At 39.4% G+C, this 16,349-nt stretch overlaps 1 protein-coding gene across 1 annotated transcript; it reads right to left on the bottom strand.

Moving 5' to 3' along the window:
• Positions 1 to 6,119: 6,119 nt before the first annotated feature.
• On the bottom strand, positions 6,120 to 11,275 carry FABP9 (fatty acid binding protein 9). The gene is made up of 4 exons (XM_075550629.1): positions 11,203 to 11,275; positions 7,070 to 7,242; positions 6,340 to 6,441; positions 6,120 to 6,170 (listed from the first exon to the last, which is right to left on the bottom strand). Exons 1-4 carry the CDS (start codon positions 11,273 to 11,275, stop codon positions 6,120 to 6,122), a joined length of 399 nt encoding a protein of 132 aa, XP_075406744.1.
• Positions 11,276 to 16,349: the final 5,074 nt, after the last annotated feature.

The following is a 16,349-nucleotide window of genomic DNA, read 5'->3' as shown; positions in this document are numbered from 1 at the left end:
TTCATTCAGACTCCACTTGTGTCCCAACATGTGGTCTATTTTTTGAAAATGAGCCATGGGCACTTGAAAAGAATGTGAATCAGTCTACATTTGGATGTAGAGCTCTATAAACGTCTATCAGGTCCAGTCACCTGATTGTAGTGTTTAGCTCTGCAGCCTCCTTGCTGAGCTTTTCCCCAGTGCTCTATCTTTCTCTGATTGCAGTGTATTAAAGTCACCTATTATAATTGTTGAGTCTGTGATTTCTTTTTTCATCTTTTGAATAGTTTGACAAATTTCACGGGTTTCTCAGGTGCATGTATATTTATTATGCTTACTGGTTCCTGGTCTACTGATCATTTGAGCATTATATAGTGCCCATCCTTGTCTCTTGTTATGGTTTGTACCTTGAGGTCCATTTTGTCAGAGATTAGGATTGTAACCTGTTTTTTTAAGTTGCCATTTGCCTGGTTTATTTTCTTCCAACCTTCTTAATCCATGTTCGTCTGAGAGTTTAAGATGTATCTCTTGCAAGCAAAAGATTGATGGGTTGTTTTCTGAGCCAGTCTTTTAATGGGCGCGTTCAGGCCATCGACACTCAGAGTTTTACCATGCTCTGTGAATCATTGCTGTCATCTTGTACGTTTTGTGTTGGGTGTTTTCCTACCTCCCTTCCCATCAGTGGCCTGTATTTATGAGGGGGGTTTCATTCTTGCTTTCTTTCCTCTCCAAGACAATGTTATCTTGGTAGTTGTTTTCAGCAAGTTGACTTCTGGATGGAATTGCGCCATATAGTGGTCTCCTGCTTGGTCTTCTGACCACAATGAGTTGGCAAGGATTTTCCACAGGGTTGTTGGTCCATTTTTAATTTGTTCTGGTTTTTTTATATTTTCTGCTTTCTTTTTGATGGAGATTTTTCTCTGTTTTACTTTGTTATTGTTGTTGGATTTTGGCGGTGGCATGCTTTTTCTGTAGATGAAATCCAGGATAGATAAATCTATAGAGACAATAATTAGATTAATTGTTTCTTTGGGGTGTGGCAGGGGAGATTGAGGGAAGTGAGGAGCTAATAATAATAAGTACAAGAAAGAACAAAACGTCCTAAAATTCATTGTGGTGATTGTACAGCACCTTTTAATATGATTAAACTATTGAATTGTATGCTATGTGATATGTGTATTATATGCCAAGAAAACATAAAAAAAAAAAAACCACTGCCAACTGGATTCCCATTCAGAGAGACCCTAAATGGGTTTTCTGAGATGGTAAATTCTTACGGGAGGAGACAGCCTCATCTTCCTCCTCCAGAGCAACTGGTGGCCTCGGATCACTGACCTTTTGGCTAGCATCTGAACACCTAACCCATAATACCACCAGGGCTTCTTTGGGTATGTGTCAATGCAAATGTGAGTGTACAGGCACATATAGGCTTTGAAAGTACAGATACAGATACTCCTCAGTTATAATCCAAACACCTTCCAATATTGGCTTTCTGGATTTGAAGGCATAGGACCATAGTTTCTTGAGCCACTCAGTCATTTGGAAGAGTGTGGTTCATACAAACCATTGTCTATATCCTAGTGAAGTGAACAAAGTCCGGGGGCCTTCAATGCTTTAACGTGGCCATTTAAGGCCTAGCTATTGGTCTCTATTCACCAGGTACAAACAGTAAGGAAATAACCAAAAGTCTACATAGGTGTCAAAGAAGATGCATGAAGTTCATCTGGCTCAATGAACCCATTCTTCAATCAGACTTTTAAACAACATTGAAGCTAATGAAGATGATTTAATGGAGTGAATTATAACTTGGGATAAGTCTTGGATTTAGCAATAAAATCCTGAATGCAAAGCCCAATCAAATCAATTACTTCTCGGGACATCTCCTGGGCCCGTTAGATTCAAGACAGAGAGGTCAGCTCAGAGGTTATTCTGGAATTCCAAAGAAGTTATCATGATAGATTTTCTCAAAGGACACAGGATGGTCGAGGCCTTGTTATGAAGAAGTTTGAAGAACTTTGAAAATTGCATTGGTAGGCTAAAAGTCATGAAAGTTCTGGCAAGGAATTTTTTCCCTTCAAACAATGCACCTATTCTTTCCTCAAAGATAGAATTTCCTATGAGAATTTTGTTGGGAAACGTTCCTACATCTACCCTTCTGCCCTAATCTTTCCCCTTCAGATAGATTTTTCTTCCCCAAACTCTATGAACATTTCCAAGAAACACAATTTGAATTCCTTAAGAATACCAAAATTGATGTTTTGTCATGGTGTAAATAAAAAGCACATGATTCTTTGGGGAAGCATTATAGAGATAGAAACATTGCATTCTGAAGTATATAGATCTAAATGGAGGATATGTAGAGAAACAACATTTTGATATTTTTGACTGCTAGAGATTTCTGTGACTTTGTAGCGATACTTTGTGACTTAATCCCATATTTTGTAACTATGTTTAGGGCCTATTTCCAACCACTTCTCTGAGCCAACTAAAACAATTTCTCCCTCATTTGAATAGTTAACAGAGGTATTTTTTGATATCAAAGTAAAACATGTCTTTTGTGTAATTTCATCTTTATAAGGGATATGACCTTTATACATTTCTAAGAATGTTTAAAAACATTTTTTCAAGTGATTTATTAAATACAATTGTGGCACTAGTAGCCAAAAGGCCAGAGGTTTAAATTCAGGAAAAAAGATAAAATTATTTGCTCTCATATAAACTAAACCTCAGGAATTCATTATGACTCAGAAGTGACTTCATGGCAGTGGGATTTTGATTTGCAAAATATAAATTTGATGAACTATTCTTGAATAATAATAGTGATGATGGCTTTAATACGATTGATCTTTAGATATGTAATACTTGGCTAAAAACTTCAGTGTATATTTAAAATACAGTCATTTATTTTTAGGCTATTCAGACTAATAATATCACCCTTTCAAAAAAAACTGTGGCTTATAAAGGCTATTCTTACTTTTTCCCTCAAATCCTTTTGGAAAGCAGATAAATATGGATTTTTATATCTCAACACATTATAGTTAAGTGTTTCGTTATCATCCTTCTTCTAAGAAGTTTCACACAATTGGTCAAACACAAGGATAACATGCTATCATTTGTATTTCCCCTATCTGTCCCATGTGCTCACTTTGCTACAAGTCAAAATCAGCTCGATGGCAGCAGCAATGGTTTATATAGAGATAAACAGTGGTTTTGGAGGCCATCACGGGAGCCCTGGCGGTGTAGTGGTTACGAGTGGGGCTGCTCACTTTGAAGTCAGCAGTTTGAAACCATTCGCCCCTGGGGGAGGCCTATAAAGAGTAAGAATCTCAGAAACCCGAAGGGATCCTATAAGGTTGCTATAAGTCACAATTAACTTGGTGGCCATGAGTTTAGTTTGAGAGGATTTTTGTTGTTTTTTTTTTTGAGACACATTAAATATACCAAGAATCTGGTCTTGGTAAAATCTAATGAATTCTAAGTACAAATGTTAATATTTTTTTCACAGATAATTGTTATACATTGAATAGGAATTTTTTAAAAAGAAAAAAGATTATGGTTCCTAGGTATCTCTACTGCCAGAATCATCAAAAGGCAAAACTGGGCATGCTATGAAGGTAGAGGCCTGCTCTGTTGATCTCACTGCTGCACTGGCAGCATCCAGCACAGTGTGGGCCACATAATGATCCCCCAGCACTTGTGGAATAGTGCATTGTTTCTGCCGGAGCAGTCTGATTGTTTCCACTCAGACTGTTTCTCATTCAGACTGTAGTCAGTATGAGGAAGGGGATGAGTTTGAACATTCAGAACTATATTATTATTTTTAAGTAAGGAGTTTAATTCTTTAATGGACGGCAAGGACTTAAAGGAGTTAAGTGCTAGTTATTTCTTTAAATAATTATTCATTTTTGTTTGTTAAATGTATTAATTGATTTAGGCTATTTCCTCCTCCTAATAGGCCATGGGCGGGGTCTCCCTTTGGACACAGGACAGCACCTTGGTAGCAGAAAATCTGTTTGATTTCTGGAGATTAGATGCTGTTGTATTTGTATGTACTTGAGTCCCTTAGGGAGAAGAGTAAGTCATTTGAGGATGGCCTTCACTGTCCACACCAGGCAGCATGGCCACCATCAATCCCATCATTTCTGGTGACAACTGACTGTTCAGTTTGCCTGACAGTTTCAGTACATGGATGCCATTCAAATGTAACTTTTAATTGTGTCGCTTTTCGCTTCTTACTTAGAGTTTTTATACTGATATTCTACTATGTTTTTGTTATGTGCTGTGGTGGTTTCAACTCATAGTGACCTGATGTAACACCACGAAACACTGCCCCGTTCTGTGCATCCTCACAATTCCTCGTATGTTCGAACCCACCAAAGGTCTCTCTCTTTTTCACTGCTCTGCTACTTTACTAAGCTTGTCTTCTCCAGGGATAAATCTCTCCTGACAAGATGTTCAAAGTGAGACGAAGTCTTGCCATCCTTGTCTATAAGGGACATTCTGTGGCATTTCTTCTAAGACTGATTTGTTGGTTCTTTTGCCAGTCTGTGGTACTTTCAATATTTTACCATAGTCCATATATTAAATATAACCATTAGGGAATATCTTGACAATTACTGTCCACTTTTAGCTTTAAGGCACGACATGATTGTATTCTCACCCCCCTCCACTTTGCTATAAGCTTTTACACTTTAATTTTACCTACAACATTGCTATAAGCCCTCAGTGGACTCATTCCTAACAAAAGCATTTGGTGAAACGATTAGAAACTTGGTGTCATTCTAAGAATTGTATTCTTACTAAGCATTTAAAAAATGAAGGACTAGTATTTAGTAAAATGCCATTCTTCAAAGGAAAAATTGTGAACAAAAAGAACTAGTGTCATTATTTTAAGTATATTTAAAGATAAGACAATACTTGTTTGTTTACTTTTCCATAACAATCCGTGGACTAACAGAGGAACTCAATAAGAAATCTGTCCTCGAGGAAATGTAGGCAGATTGTTCTTTAGCAGAGAGCATGACAAGACTTCCTCTCACGTATTTTGGACACTGTATGAGGAGGGACCCGTCTCATCATCATGCTTGTGAAGTAAGGATCAGTCAGAAAGAAGGCCCTCGAATGTGGCTGGATCAATAACAATGAGAAGAGCAGCGTTAGCCCTGGCAGTGCTTCCTTCTGGTGGTCAAGGAGTCACTCTGCGTCAGTACTAACCCAATAGCATCTAACACCAACATGAGAATCCAACAACAATGTATAGCATCCAAACCCATTTTTTTACACTACCTATTTATGATATGTCATCTATCCATCACTTTTGGCTGGCCTAGCCTTCTGAAAAAGTAAAAAAAAAAAAAGAACAATATTGATTTTCAGAACTTGTGCTGGCCAAAGTAGGTTCCAATGATTATAGTATATCCCTAGTAAACCAGTTGTCATCAGGTCAGGCCTGACTCCTGGCAACCCCACGTGTGTCCGAGTAGAACTTTCTCGATAGAATTTTTGACAGATGATTTTGGAGGAGTATATGGCCAGACCATTCTTACAAGGCACCTCTTGGACTCCAACTGCCCACGCTTATGTTAGAAGCCAAGCGTGTTAACCATTTGTGCCACACATGAGTTCCAGGACTCTAGTAACCCCAACACCAAAGCTGCACCCCTATATAGGGTTTTTGAGACTATAAATCTTTACAGGAGCAGACATCTCCCATTTTATCCCAGAGTGGGTTTGAATGATTGATCTTGTGGTTAGCAGTCAAATGCCTTGCCCACAGCAACACCAGGCTCCTTCTAGGTTACTTGTGACCCTTTCCTAGGTCTTATAAACTTCAACAGAAGACCTTTTGAGAGACTGCCTTTACCTCAACAGAACTGTGGGACTGTGGGAGTTAGAGGGGCCGAGGAGGAAGCACGTGAGTGTTCTTCCAGCCACACTGTAGACAAGTACCTTCTCCACGCACCAACTCGCCAGGCTGATCCTAACCCTGAATGTCACACAGCTGCCAAATTGAATGTAATTGGATGCTTTTATTGAGTGAATTTATGTTGAACTTTTAAAAATCAATGGCCCTGGGGCATATTCTCTCCAAGTACCATGTTCACTTTGGCGCACAAGTTGTAACTGCTGTAGATGTTTCTTCACACCTTTTCGTAGACTCTAGTACTGACAATATTATTCATGGTGCATTCCTAAAAGCAAAGAGGGGTCGATGAGAGTTAGTTATAGATGGCAGGCTGAGCTCACCCACCCTTTCCCTCCCAAGAACAAGTCCTCGGTTCAGGCACAGAAATAATTAAGTCACATGAAAGGAGTGTACCAGACAGAAGCATTTAAAATTCTCACTGAGACAGAACTCACCACTACCATCTTGCCGTCTACAATCTGTCTCTTGATTGTTGTTTCTTTGCCGAGCCACTTTTGGACCTGAACCATTGAGCCACTGTCTAATGTTATGATGCTCTGTAAAAGCAGAAAATAGCAATTCAATAAATCTTACTCTAAACAGGGCTGGGCTTCTGCTTGTCTTTTCTTTTTTGAAATTATTTTCTGCAAAATCATCGCCTTGCTTCTTGTCATTAATTAATATCATCAAATTAGAAAAAACCTTGTGATTATCCACCCAATTAATATCCACTTCTGGCGAGGCAAGCAATGCCAATGCTTTTATGCCTCACTGTTCTCATCTAGGAGCTCTGGCGGGGCTGGACGTTAACCATTGGGCTGTGAGGAAAGGGTTGGTGGATTGAACCCAACAGCTGCTTTGCAGGAGAAAGAGGCTCCAGTCTGCTTACATAAAGATACACGGCCTCGGAAAGGCTGTGGATCAGTTTTACTCTGTTTAGGGGACTATGAGTTGGAATTGACTCGATGGCACTGAGCTTGGTTCCATATAATGACATATAGAATGTCCTATCAACTATCAGAATCATCATCCATGATTTTAGAAATATGCTGATTTCAATCAACAAAGCAAGCCCAAACAGACTGGATGACACACAACTCAAAAGATCAATCTTGGAATAAATGACCTATCATGACCTTCTGGTGTTTCCTTCACTATGCAATAGCAGGCAGAGTTAGTGCTTACCTTCACTTTCCGGTTGTCTGCTGTGGTCTCCTCAAACTCTTCCCCCAGCTTGAAGGAGATCACTGTGTTCTTAAAAGAACTCTCTGTTTTGATAGTCACTACCTCTCCATCAAAACTGATGCTGACACTTGGCTTTGCTAGCCCGGCCACATTCCGTGCTGCAAAGCTCACGCCTACAAAGTAGAGGAAACAACACACCTTAAGAGAGTGAGGAAGAAGTATTAAAAATAGATTGCTTAAGACAACAGACTCATAAGCAAATGTAGTGAAGAAAGCTGATGGTGTCCAGCTATCAAAAGATACAGCATCTGGTCTCTTAAAGGCTTGAAGACAAACAAGCAGCCATCTAGCTGGGAAGCCACAAAGCCCACATGGAAGAAGCACACCAGGCTGTGTGATCATGAGGTGTTGATGGGATCAGATATCAGGTATCAAAGACCCAGAACAAAAAATCATATCAATGTGAATGAGGTAGGGAGGGCAAAGTGAAGACCCACAGCCCATCTGTAGACTATTGGACATTCCCTGACAGAAGAGCCACAAGAAAGGGACGAGGCAGTCAGGGTGCGGTACAGCACCGACAAAACACACAACTTTCCTCTAGTTCTTTTATGCTCCCTCCCCCACAACTACCATGACCCCAATTCTACCTTACGAATCCAGCTAGACCAGACCATGGACACTGGGACAGATAAAAGCTGGAAACACAGGGAATCCAAGGCATAGAGACCCCTCAGGACCAATAATGAGATTAGTGATACCAGGAGGCTAGGGAGAAAAATAGAGAACTGATCACAATGATCGACTTATAATGCCCCCACAGGGGGGATGAACAATAGAAAAGTGGGTGAAGGGAGATAGCAGTTGGTGTAACACATGAAAAAAAAACCTATAAATTAACAAGGGTTCATGAGAAAGGGAGGGAGGATGGGGCAGGGAGGGAAAAATGAGCAGCTGATACCAAGAGCTCAAAAGAAAATGTTTTGAAAAAGATGATGACAACACATGTGCAAATGTGCGTGACACAGTGGATGGATGGATTGTGATAAGAGTTGTAAGAACCCCAAATAAAATAATTTTAAAAAATCAGTTTAGAAAGCAATTTTAGAGGAATGCATATATTCCTTATTAAGGTTTTTGATAATTTATTATAGCTTCTTTTGCGAATTCTGCGGTCTCTGGTCTGAGCCAGATCATCCCCAATCCTATTGCTCCCGTTATACAGGTACTGCTGAGTCACTTCTGACTCCTAGTGCTCTGTGCACACCAGAAACACCACCTGGTCCTGCCCAGCCCACAGTTGTTACATTGGTATGGCCACTTGGTCATCCATCTTTTTGAGCTTCCTCCTCTTTGTTGGTCCTCTACTTTACCAAGAGTGCTATCTTTCTCCAGGCATGATCCGTCTTGATAACACATCCAAGATACTTGAGAAAAAGGGTTGTCACCCTTGCTTTTAAGGAGCATTCCGGCTGGACTTTCAAGCTAGACGTATTCATCCTTCTGACAGTCCATAGTATTTTCAGTATCTGTGGTAGCACCTCAATCAAAGGCATCCCTTCTTCTGTCTTCCTTAGTCATTCAGCTTTTGCGCGTGAATGAGGTGTTGAAAATACCAGGGCTCTGGTCAGATACTCTTTAGTTCTAACAATGGCATCGTTGCTTTTTAAAGCTTCTGAGAGGTTTTTTCACAGGATGTTTGTCCAGTGAATTACATCATTTGGTTTCTTGACTGCTGCTTCCATGAGCATTGATTGAGGATCCAAGTAAAATTAAATCCTAATGACTTCCATCTTTTCTCCATTTATCACAATGTTGTATATGGAACCAGCTTTGAAGACTATTTTCTTTACCTTGAGCTGTAATACAGAGTCTTCATCAGGAAGGGCTTCAAATCTCCATCTGTTGTAGCATGCAACATTGAGTCATCTGCATATCACAGAGTGTTCACGAGACGCTCTCTAATACCGAAGCCAAGATTTTCTTCTTGTAGCCCAGTTTCCCATGCTATTTTTTTCAGCACACAGTTAGCATAAATATGGCATAAGGCTAAAACCCTGATGCACATTTTTATTAGTTTTAAACCTCCAAATCACAAGGTATGTCTCAGGAGTATATATGACATTAAAAAAATTTGATTCACTTTTTGAGACTTTAATGCTTCATTGAAAATCCTTTGTCTTCAAAGCTTGTCCATAAAAAAGATCTTAAGACTAAGCTAAATAAAATATACTTACATCGTGCCTTTCAGGTTATTAAATTGAATATTATTACAACAGGACAGAGGTATTGTTACCTATTTCTCAGTTTAGAAATAGGTACACAGTGTCCCAGGAAGGCAGATAGGCATATTCTGGGTTACAAGTATATGATAAATAGCAGAGTTGAGATTTAAACTCAAATTTTCTAAACTCCCAGGGCAGGATATTTTCCATCTTTCTAAAAAATTATTATAAGAAGGAAAGAAAGGAAGGAAGGAAGGAAGGAAGAAGAGACGCAGCTTTTTGACTACCCAAACTACTCCAAAAGTCTTTATCTTAGAGTGTCCAAAGCTCTTTGTCATTTGAAGGTTAAATTTACATCTGGCAGAATAAAAAGGGAGACGGGCGAGCAGGGTAATCTGGCTTGGCATCTGGCACTGTGGTTTAGGCTGAGAATCTTCCACTGTCAAACCTCACTTCAACAATGGTTGAGCAGAAGAACCCATTCTCTCTCTTCCTTAATTTCCAGTTCTATTCCACCTTCAGGTTTCGGAACAGATGTGACCATTCGATGGCAGAGACATAGAAGTAGAAACAGCACATTCAGAAGAGTAGGGCAGTTAGCACTGGCAGTCTCACTTTGCCACCTGCTAGCTTAGCATGCCACCTGCCCTCTCCAACTTTAGCTTCCTCTTAGTCAAATGTGGATAATTATGGTGCTTCCTCCCCAGACATGTTAGGAGATCAAATGAAAGAACTGAGGGGTGCTCAGGAGAGGAGCTGCCAGTCCCCTGTGCACTGTGCCTAACCCTGCTTGCACACCAAGATTCTTATCATGAGCACCAACTGCTTTCTATGCTCTCAAACGTAAGCTATAAAAAAGGGAGTATTAGAATCCTTGAAGGAACAGGTAACCAAATTTCATATTACTCTCTGGGGAAAACATGGACTATGACAGAGGAAGACATATCACAATATCTTATGATTCATTTCCTAACATCTCAGGAATGGGTATATTTATGAGTACATTAATGCCTTCTGAGAGGGATGAGGTATTGTTGTATGATTGCTTAGAATCCCAAACATGTTAGTGAAATCTGTAAGCATCTACCGATGAATTCAACCAAGTTTTTAAAAAGTGCAAAAAACCTTGGCTTAACTTGAGGGAATTTGTAGAGAGTGGCTTTGTAGAGAGTTCACTATTGTATTGCAAGTGAATTCTCTCCTAATTAATTAAGCATGGAAATATTAAATAATTACTGCTGTGCTAGTAATTAGTAGGAAAAAAGTTTAGCTGTTATAGACCTAAGTAATTACAATTACTTCTTAAATATTCAAATTAGAGAATAGTAAAAGGATAAGGAGGACATATCCTTCTGAAAATAGTGAGTGAAAGTGTTCTAGATGTTCAATTGACATTCAAAAATCTTCAAAATTCTATTTTAATATCTCCAAATGTATTATAATTTTATGATCAGCCTTCCAGAAAGTTTATTTGTTGTTTTTATTCTTTATGACTTTCAACCTAAGACAAACATTGAAACAAATTTATTTGATAAATTTCATTGTAGAGAGTAGTAGTGATCACTGCCTATAAATTTGAACCTAGAAAAAGTTGTTTGATGCAATGATGAAGCTAAAGGTAGGGTCTATCAAAGGGCCTCCAGAAGACTTTTGTATAAAGTATAAGCAGGTCTTAAGTATGAACTATGACATGAGAGATAGATGAGCCAGTCTTCCCCAGAGGAAACTATTTATAAGACGATAAAAAGACTCATTAGCCATGTAGTCTCAGATGAATCTCTGCTTATATTCTTTACCAAAGACTACCAAGAAAGAAAGGAGTTGCAGGACAATTTGTCTTGATTTGCCAACCCAACCACATCACAAAACACTCTGCCAGTTTACCAGCATTAGAATGGCATTTCTTACCCAGTTCTTTCATGTAGTCTTCAAAGTTTTCACTGGAGACCAGCTTCCAGGTTCCCAAGAAGTGCTCGACCATCCTGGAAAGTGTGTTGAGAAGAGACACAACTGAAAGCCAAAGAAATGTAAGCCTTGCCGTGTTGCCAGGACCTTAATTTAAGGAACATCGTGATCATGTGACTTCTGAAATGACCCATTGGCAGTAGCCACACTCAAGTGTAGGCACCAACATTTGACTCATTTTATTTGCCTCCAAATTAAGAAACAAAATTAGCATGTAAAGTTGGATACGGAGTCAATGATTATACCTCTAGCAAAGAGATCTACCCCCAAGGATAACCTGATAAATGTTTCTTATGCAAGGGAGACAATTTTCAATAGAGATAAGCCTTTTCAGTTACAAATGCTGAATCACCTCTGGAGGATCATCCCAACAAATGTCTAATAAACACCTGACTCAAGTGTTTTCCCATTAAAGACAAGCACATCCTTGCTAGGTCCAGCTCAGCTGTTTTCTGTTTGGATAGTCCCCGGGCTAGAGTATCCTCTTCATTAAAATACTATCTTCCCTTCCTTAAAGGGTTGATGGCTTGATATTAGTTAATGTAACTGGAATGCCTACAATTTCTTGGAGTGATGTGTAAGATGTGATTAATATTATCATTGTCACTAATCAAAGGTAATTGAGGACTGAGAAGAAAGGTGATGATTCTCAAGTTTATGATTTAAGTCCTAAAAAGGAGATGGAGCTTATGATTGGAAATTTTTCCATTTAGGTTTACAAAGTAATCTTGATGTTAAAAGACACCATCTGAAATTGTTGGTGGGGAAATTGAGGCATTTTTAGTGAGAATCATGGTGTTTTGACATCTGTATTATAAAAGAAAAAAAGGGAAAAATTTATTTAAATCTCTGAGTAAAAATGTCTAAACTTGTCCTCTCTGACCCAATAGAAGTGAACACTGTGGGTACTGAATTTACTAAGAATTTGATTCAGTCTTAAACTCCAGTTGGGGGGCTGAAAATTTAGGGTACCATTGACAAGAGGAAGAATACTCATACTATTATCTGCCACATGTCAACTCTTCTTTCAACTTAGGGAAGTATTTATTCAAATTATCTTTTTTGGAGAGAAAACCAAAAAAAGAGGTTGGTGGTTTGGTATGACAAAATTAGGACGTTTAGTGGAATAAAGAATTATCTTTATGAAACCCATAGAGAAGAAATGTTGTTATGTGAGATGTTTATAGGTGGAGTCAAATTATTAAAATATCTGGAGGGAAAAACAGGGCAAGCAAAAACTCTAGAGATAATTTCAGGAAACCGAGGCCACGATCAGAATAAGTGCCTTAGCAGTTGGCAGTAGACTCAAAGGTCATTTAAAACTAGAGTTTCTGAGCTAGATGGCCGCTTGTTCACCTTCAAGCCTTTAAGACCCCAGACACTATCTCAGCTCAGAAGCAAATAAGCCCACATGGAAGAAGCACACCGGCCAGTGCGATCACGAGGTGCCCAAGGGACCAGGTATAAGGCATGATGCAAAAAAAAAAAGATATAAGTGTGTGTATGTATGTGTATATATGTGTATATGTATATATGTATGTGTATATATGTATATATATATCATATTAAATGAAGGGGGAAGTGCAGAGTGGAGACCCAATGCCCAAGTGTGGGCCAATGGAGATCCCCTCATAGAGGGGTTTAGGAGAGGAGATGGGTTAATTAGGGTGTGAGTTAGTATCGATGAAGAACACAGCTTTCCCCCAGATCCTGGATGCTTCCTCCCCCCAACTACCATGATCCGAATTCTACCTTGCAGGGCTGGATAGGACAGAGGCTGTACACTGGTGCATGTGAGGGTTGGAGGTACAGGGAATCCAGGGTGGATGATACCTTCAGGACCAAGGGTGTGAGGGACGATGCTGGGAGAGTGGAGGGTGAGTGGGTTGGAAAGGGGGAACTGATTACAAGGATCCACATGTGACCTCTTCCCTGGGAGAGGGACAGCAGAGAAGGGGGGAAGGGAGACCCCGGATAGGGCAAGATATGACAAAATAACGATGTATAAATTACCAAGGGCATATGAGGGAGGGGGGAATGGGGAGGGAGGGGGGGAAAAAGAGGACCTGATGCAAGGGGCTTAAGTGGAGAGCAAATGCCTTGAGAATGATTGGGGCAGGGAATGTATGGATGTGCTTTATACAATTGATGTATGTATATGTATGGATTGTGGTAAGAGTTGTTCGAGTCCCTAATAAAATGTAAAAGAAGAAAAGAGAAAAAAGTGATTAGGGCAAAGACTGTACAGATGTGCTTTATACAATTGATGTATGTATACGTATGAACTGTGAAAAGAATTGTATCAGCCCCAATAAATTGTTAAAAAACAAACAAACAAACAAAAAAAAACTAGAGTTTCTTTAGCTAGGTCATTGTACTCTGCTGGGAAAATAGCAAATACCTGGCCATACATATTGGCCTTTGATGTCGTATCAGAAAGGTCTTCCATTTGTGTAGTCGTTTTTTGTTTTTTTAAAATCTCAGTTGGCTCATGAGAAAGAAGAAACCCGAGTTTCTGATTCCCGTATAATTTCATCAGTCTTCGTTCAGAGCTGGAGAGAGATGATCCCCTTCCTTTCCTCTGTCCACTGTGAGTCATTGAACACGATTTAGGAGAGATGGGACCATTGTGTTGCCAACTTAAAGATGAAGTCACACCTTCAAGTGACAAAGCAGAAAAGAAGAAAGAACTGAAGAGACTGAAGAGAACTTGTCTTCTGCAATTTCTGTTAAGTCATACATTTCACTATTTTATAAGCAAATTTGTACCTGAGTTTTACTACTTTCAGCTTAAGCTTTCCTAATAGATGAACGTTTATCAACTGCTTCACCCAGTGGCTAACTTGGACTCTGAAAAGAATCAACTTGGACTTATACCGCCTCTACCTATATTTCCCAGCCCAACTCAAATATCTCCTCTGATGGCAGCAATTGGTTCACTTAGCTGATCTCTAATATGTGATACAATTCTACTCGCCCTGGTTGCTCCGTGGGCCAATGCTAAGCTCAAAACCAATAGGCCAGCTTCTGCTCCAGAGAAAGACTTGGCAGTGTCCCTCCTGGAACGACGACCTCACTGCCACCCAGTTTACTCCACGTAACAGCCACCCTGTAGCTCGTGTAGAACCCAGATGTGGAGCAACAGGAAAACAAAGGGGGTATAAAATGGTTTGAAACTAAGAAAGGTGTATCTCAGGGGGGAAAACTTTCACCAGGACTGGTTTAATGTTCATGAACAACGTGCAATATACAGAGAACACACTCTTGCTTGCTGGATGTCAAGAGTGCTTGGGACATTTACTGCTGAAGATGGAAGACTACAAGTGTCAGCATAGATTATACCTTGATGCATAGATACAGCATTATAAATGGAGAAAAGATGAGGTTGTCAAGGATTGCATTTTATTTGAATCCACAATCAATGCTCATGGAAGCAGTAGTGAAGACATCAAACACCATGTTGTATTTGGTCAGATCAACTGCAAAATTCCTCTTTAAAGAACTTAAAAAGCAAAGTTGTCACTTTGAGGACTAAGCAATGCCTGACACAGGTCCTAGTGTTTTCCATACTCTCATATGAGTGTAAAAAAGACTGAAGAAGAATTGATATCTTTCAATTGTGATTTTGGTGAAGAGTATTGAACATAACCTGAAGTGTCAGAAGAATGAAAAAAATCTATCTTGGAAGAAGTACATTCATAATGTTCCTTGCAAATCAGAATGGCAAGACTTGGTCTCTTGTACCATGGACATGTTATCAGGAGGGACCAGTCTCTGGGGAAAAAAAGTCATGCTTGGTTAAGTGCAGGGCAGCCCAAACCATGAAGTTGCTCAACGAAGTGGATTGACACAGTAGTTGCAATAATAGGTTCCAGTAAAACAACAGTTGTGAGGATGATGCAGGCATGGGAAGTGTATGGTTCTGTTAGAGTCCCTGTGAGGCAGAATCAACTCAAAGGCACAGCATTCTCTCAGACTGTAATCTTACAAAAATGGACTGCCCTATCTGTCTTGCGTTGCTTCGTGGGTTCAAATTCCCAAAATTTTGGTTAGCAGCTGACAGCTTAATCTCTGTGCCCCTAGGGTCTCTTATGTAAAAATTACAAGCATGTACATCCGATGGGAAAATTCTACTCTGTCCTATAAAGTGGCTATGTGTTGGAATCTATTCCAGGATGTACAGCAACTCATTAGAGAACTTATCTCATAGTACTGTAGCTAGTTATTTCATGACTATTTCTGAACAATACTTCTAATTTACCTCTATAACCATAAAATAACATGCTAGGTAAAGTACAGTCAGCAAAAAAGAGAAAGCCCTTTAATGTGCTGGATTGACTCAGTGGCTGCAATGGACCTAATCACAGGAACAATTGTGAAGATGACCGGGGAGTGGGCAATATTTCCATCTGCTTGAGGTCGATCACTGTGAATTGGAGCTGACTTGATGTTGCTTAACAGCAACATCCCTAAGGCCGTGGCTTTTATTGGAAATACTCAGCAATTGCTTTATGAATAAGTGACAAAGGGAATAAACAGTGGGTATTCCTTTTTATTAGACAGTTCTCCTCATTAGTAGTCTTTATCTTGAACAGTAACAAGAGAGAAGTGTTAATACATTATCCTCTTTTGACCTCCTCAGACAATAGATGTTTCATTTTGTCATTTTCAAATGTCAGGAGTCCCAAACTTTGTCCTTTAAAACTGGTATCTAATTATCACTACAGAGATCTCCCCCTTCTCAACTAAGAATTTTTCTCTCAATCCTGCTGCTATCATCACTCGTCCAGTTGTACATTTCTCTGAGTAGAAAACAAAACACACTTCCTTATGTTAAAAAAGCTAAAATGTGCCTAATTAAAAATCCTAGTAAAGAAAATAGAACACATAATTTGTTATAAGAAGATTTCATCTTGTTTACATGACATTTCAAAGTTTACTTTTTCCCTCGAGTTCATTTTCATATACTTCTCCAACACCTAGTTTTCAAACGTGACTTTCAGGAATTTGCTGTTCTTAGTTGAAGCCAATTCAGCAACTCATGGCAGTAGCATGTGCTGAACTCCATCGCATTTTCAAGGTTCTGGTCT

This window comes from Tenrec ecaudatus, chromosome 5 (genome assembly GCF_050624435.1).
Source record: "Tenrec ecaudatus isolate mTenEca1 chromosome 5, mTenEca1.hap1, whole genome shotgun sequence".
NCBI classification, from domain to species: Eukaryota; Metazoa; Chordata; class Mammalia; order Afrosoricida; family Tenrecidae; genus Tenrec; species Tenrec ecaudatus.
Note: the sequence above shows the minus strand (reverse complement) of the source record. Positions and strands in the feature narration are given on the sequence as shown.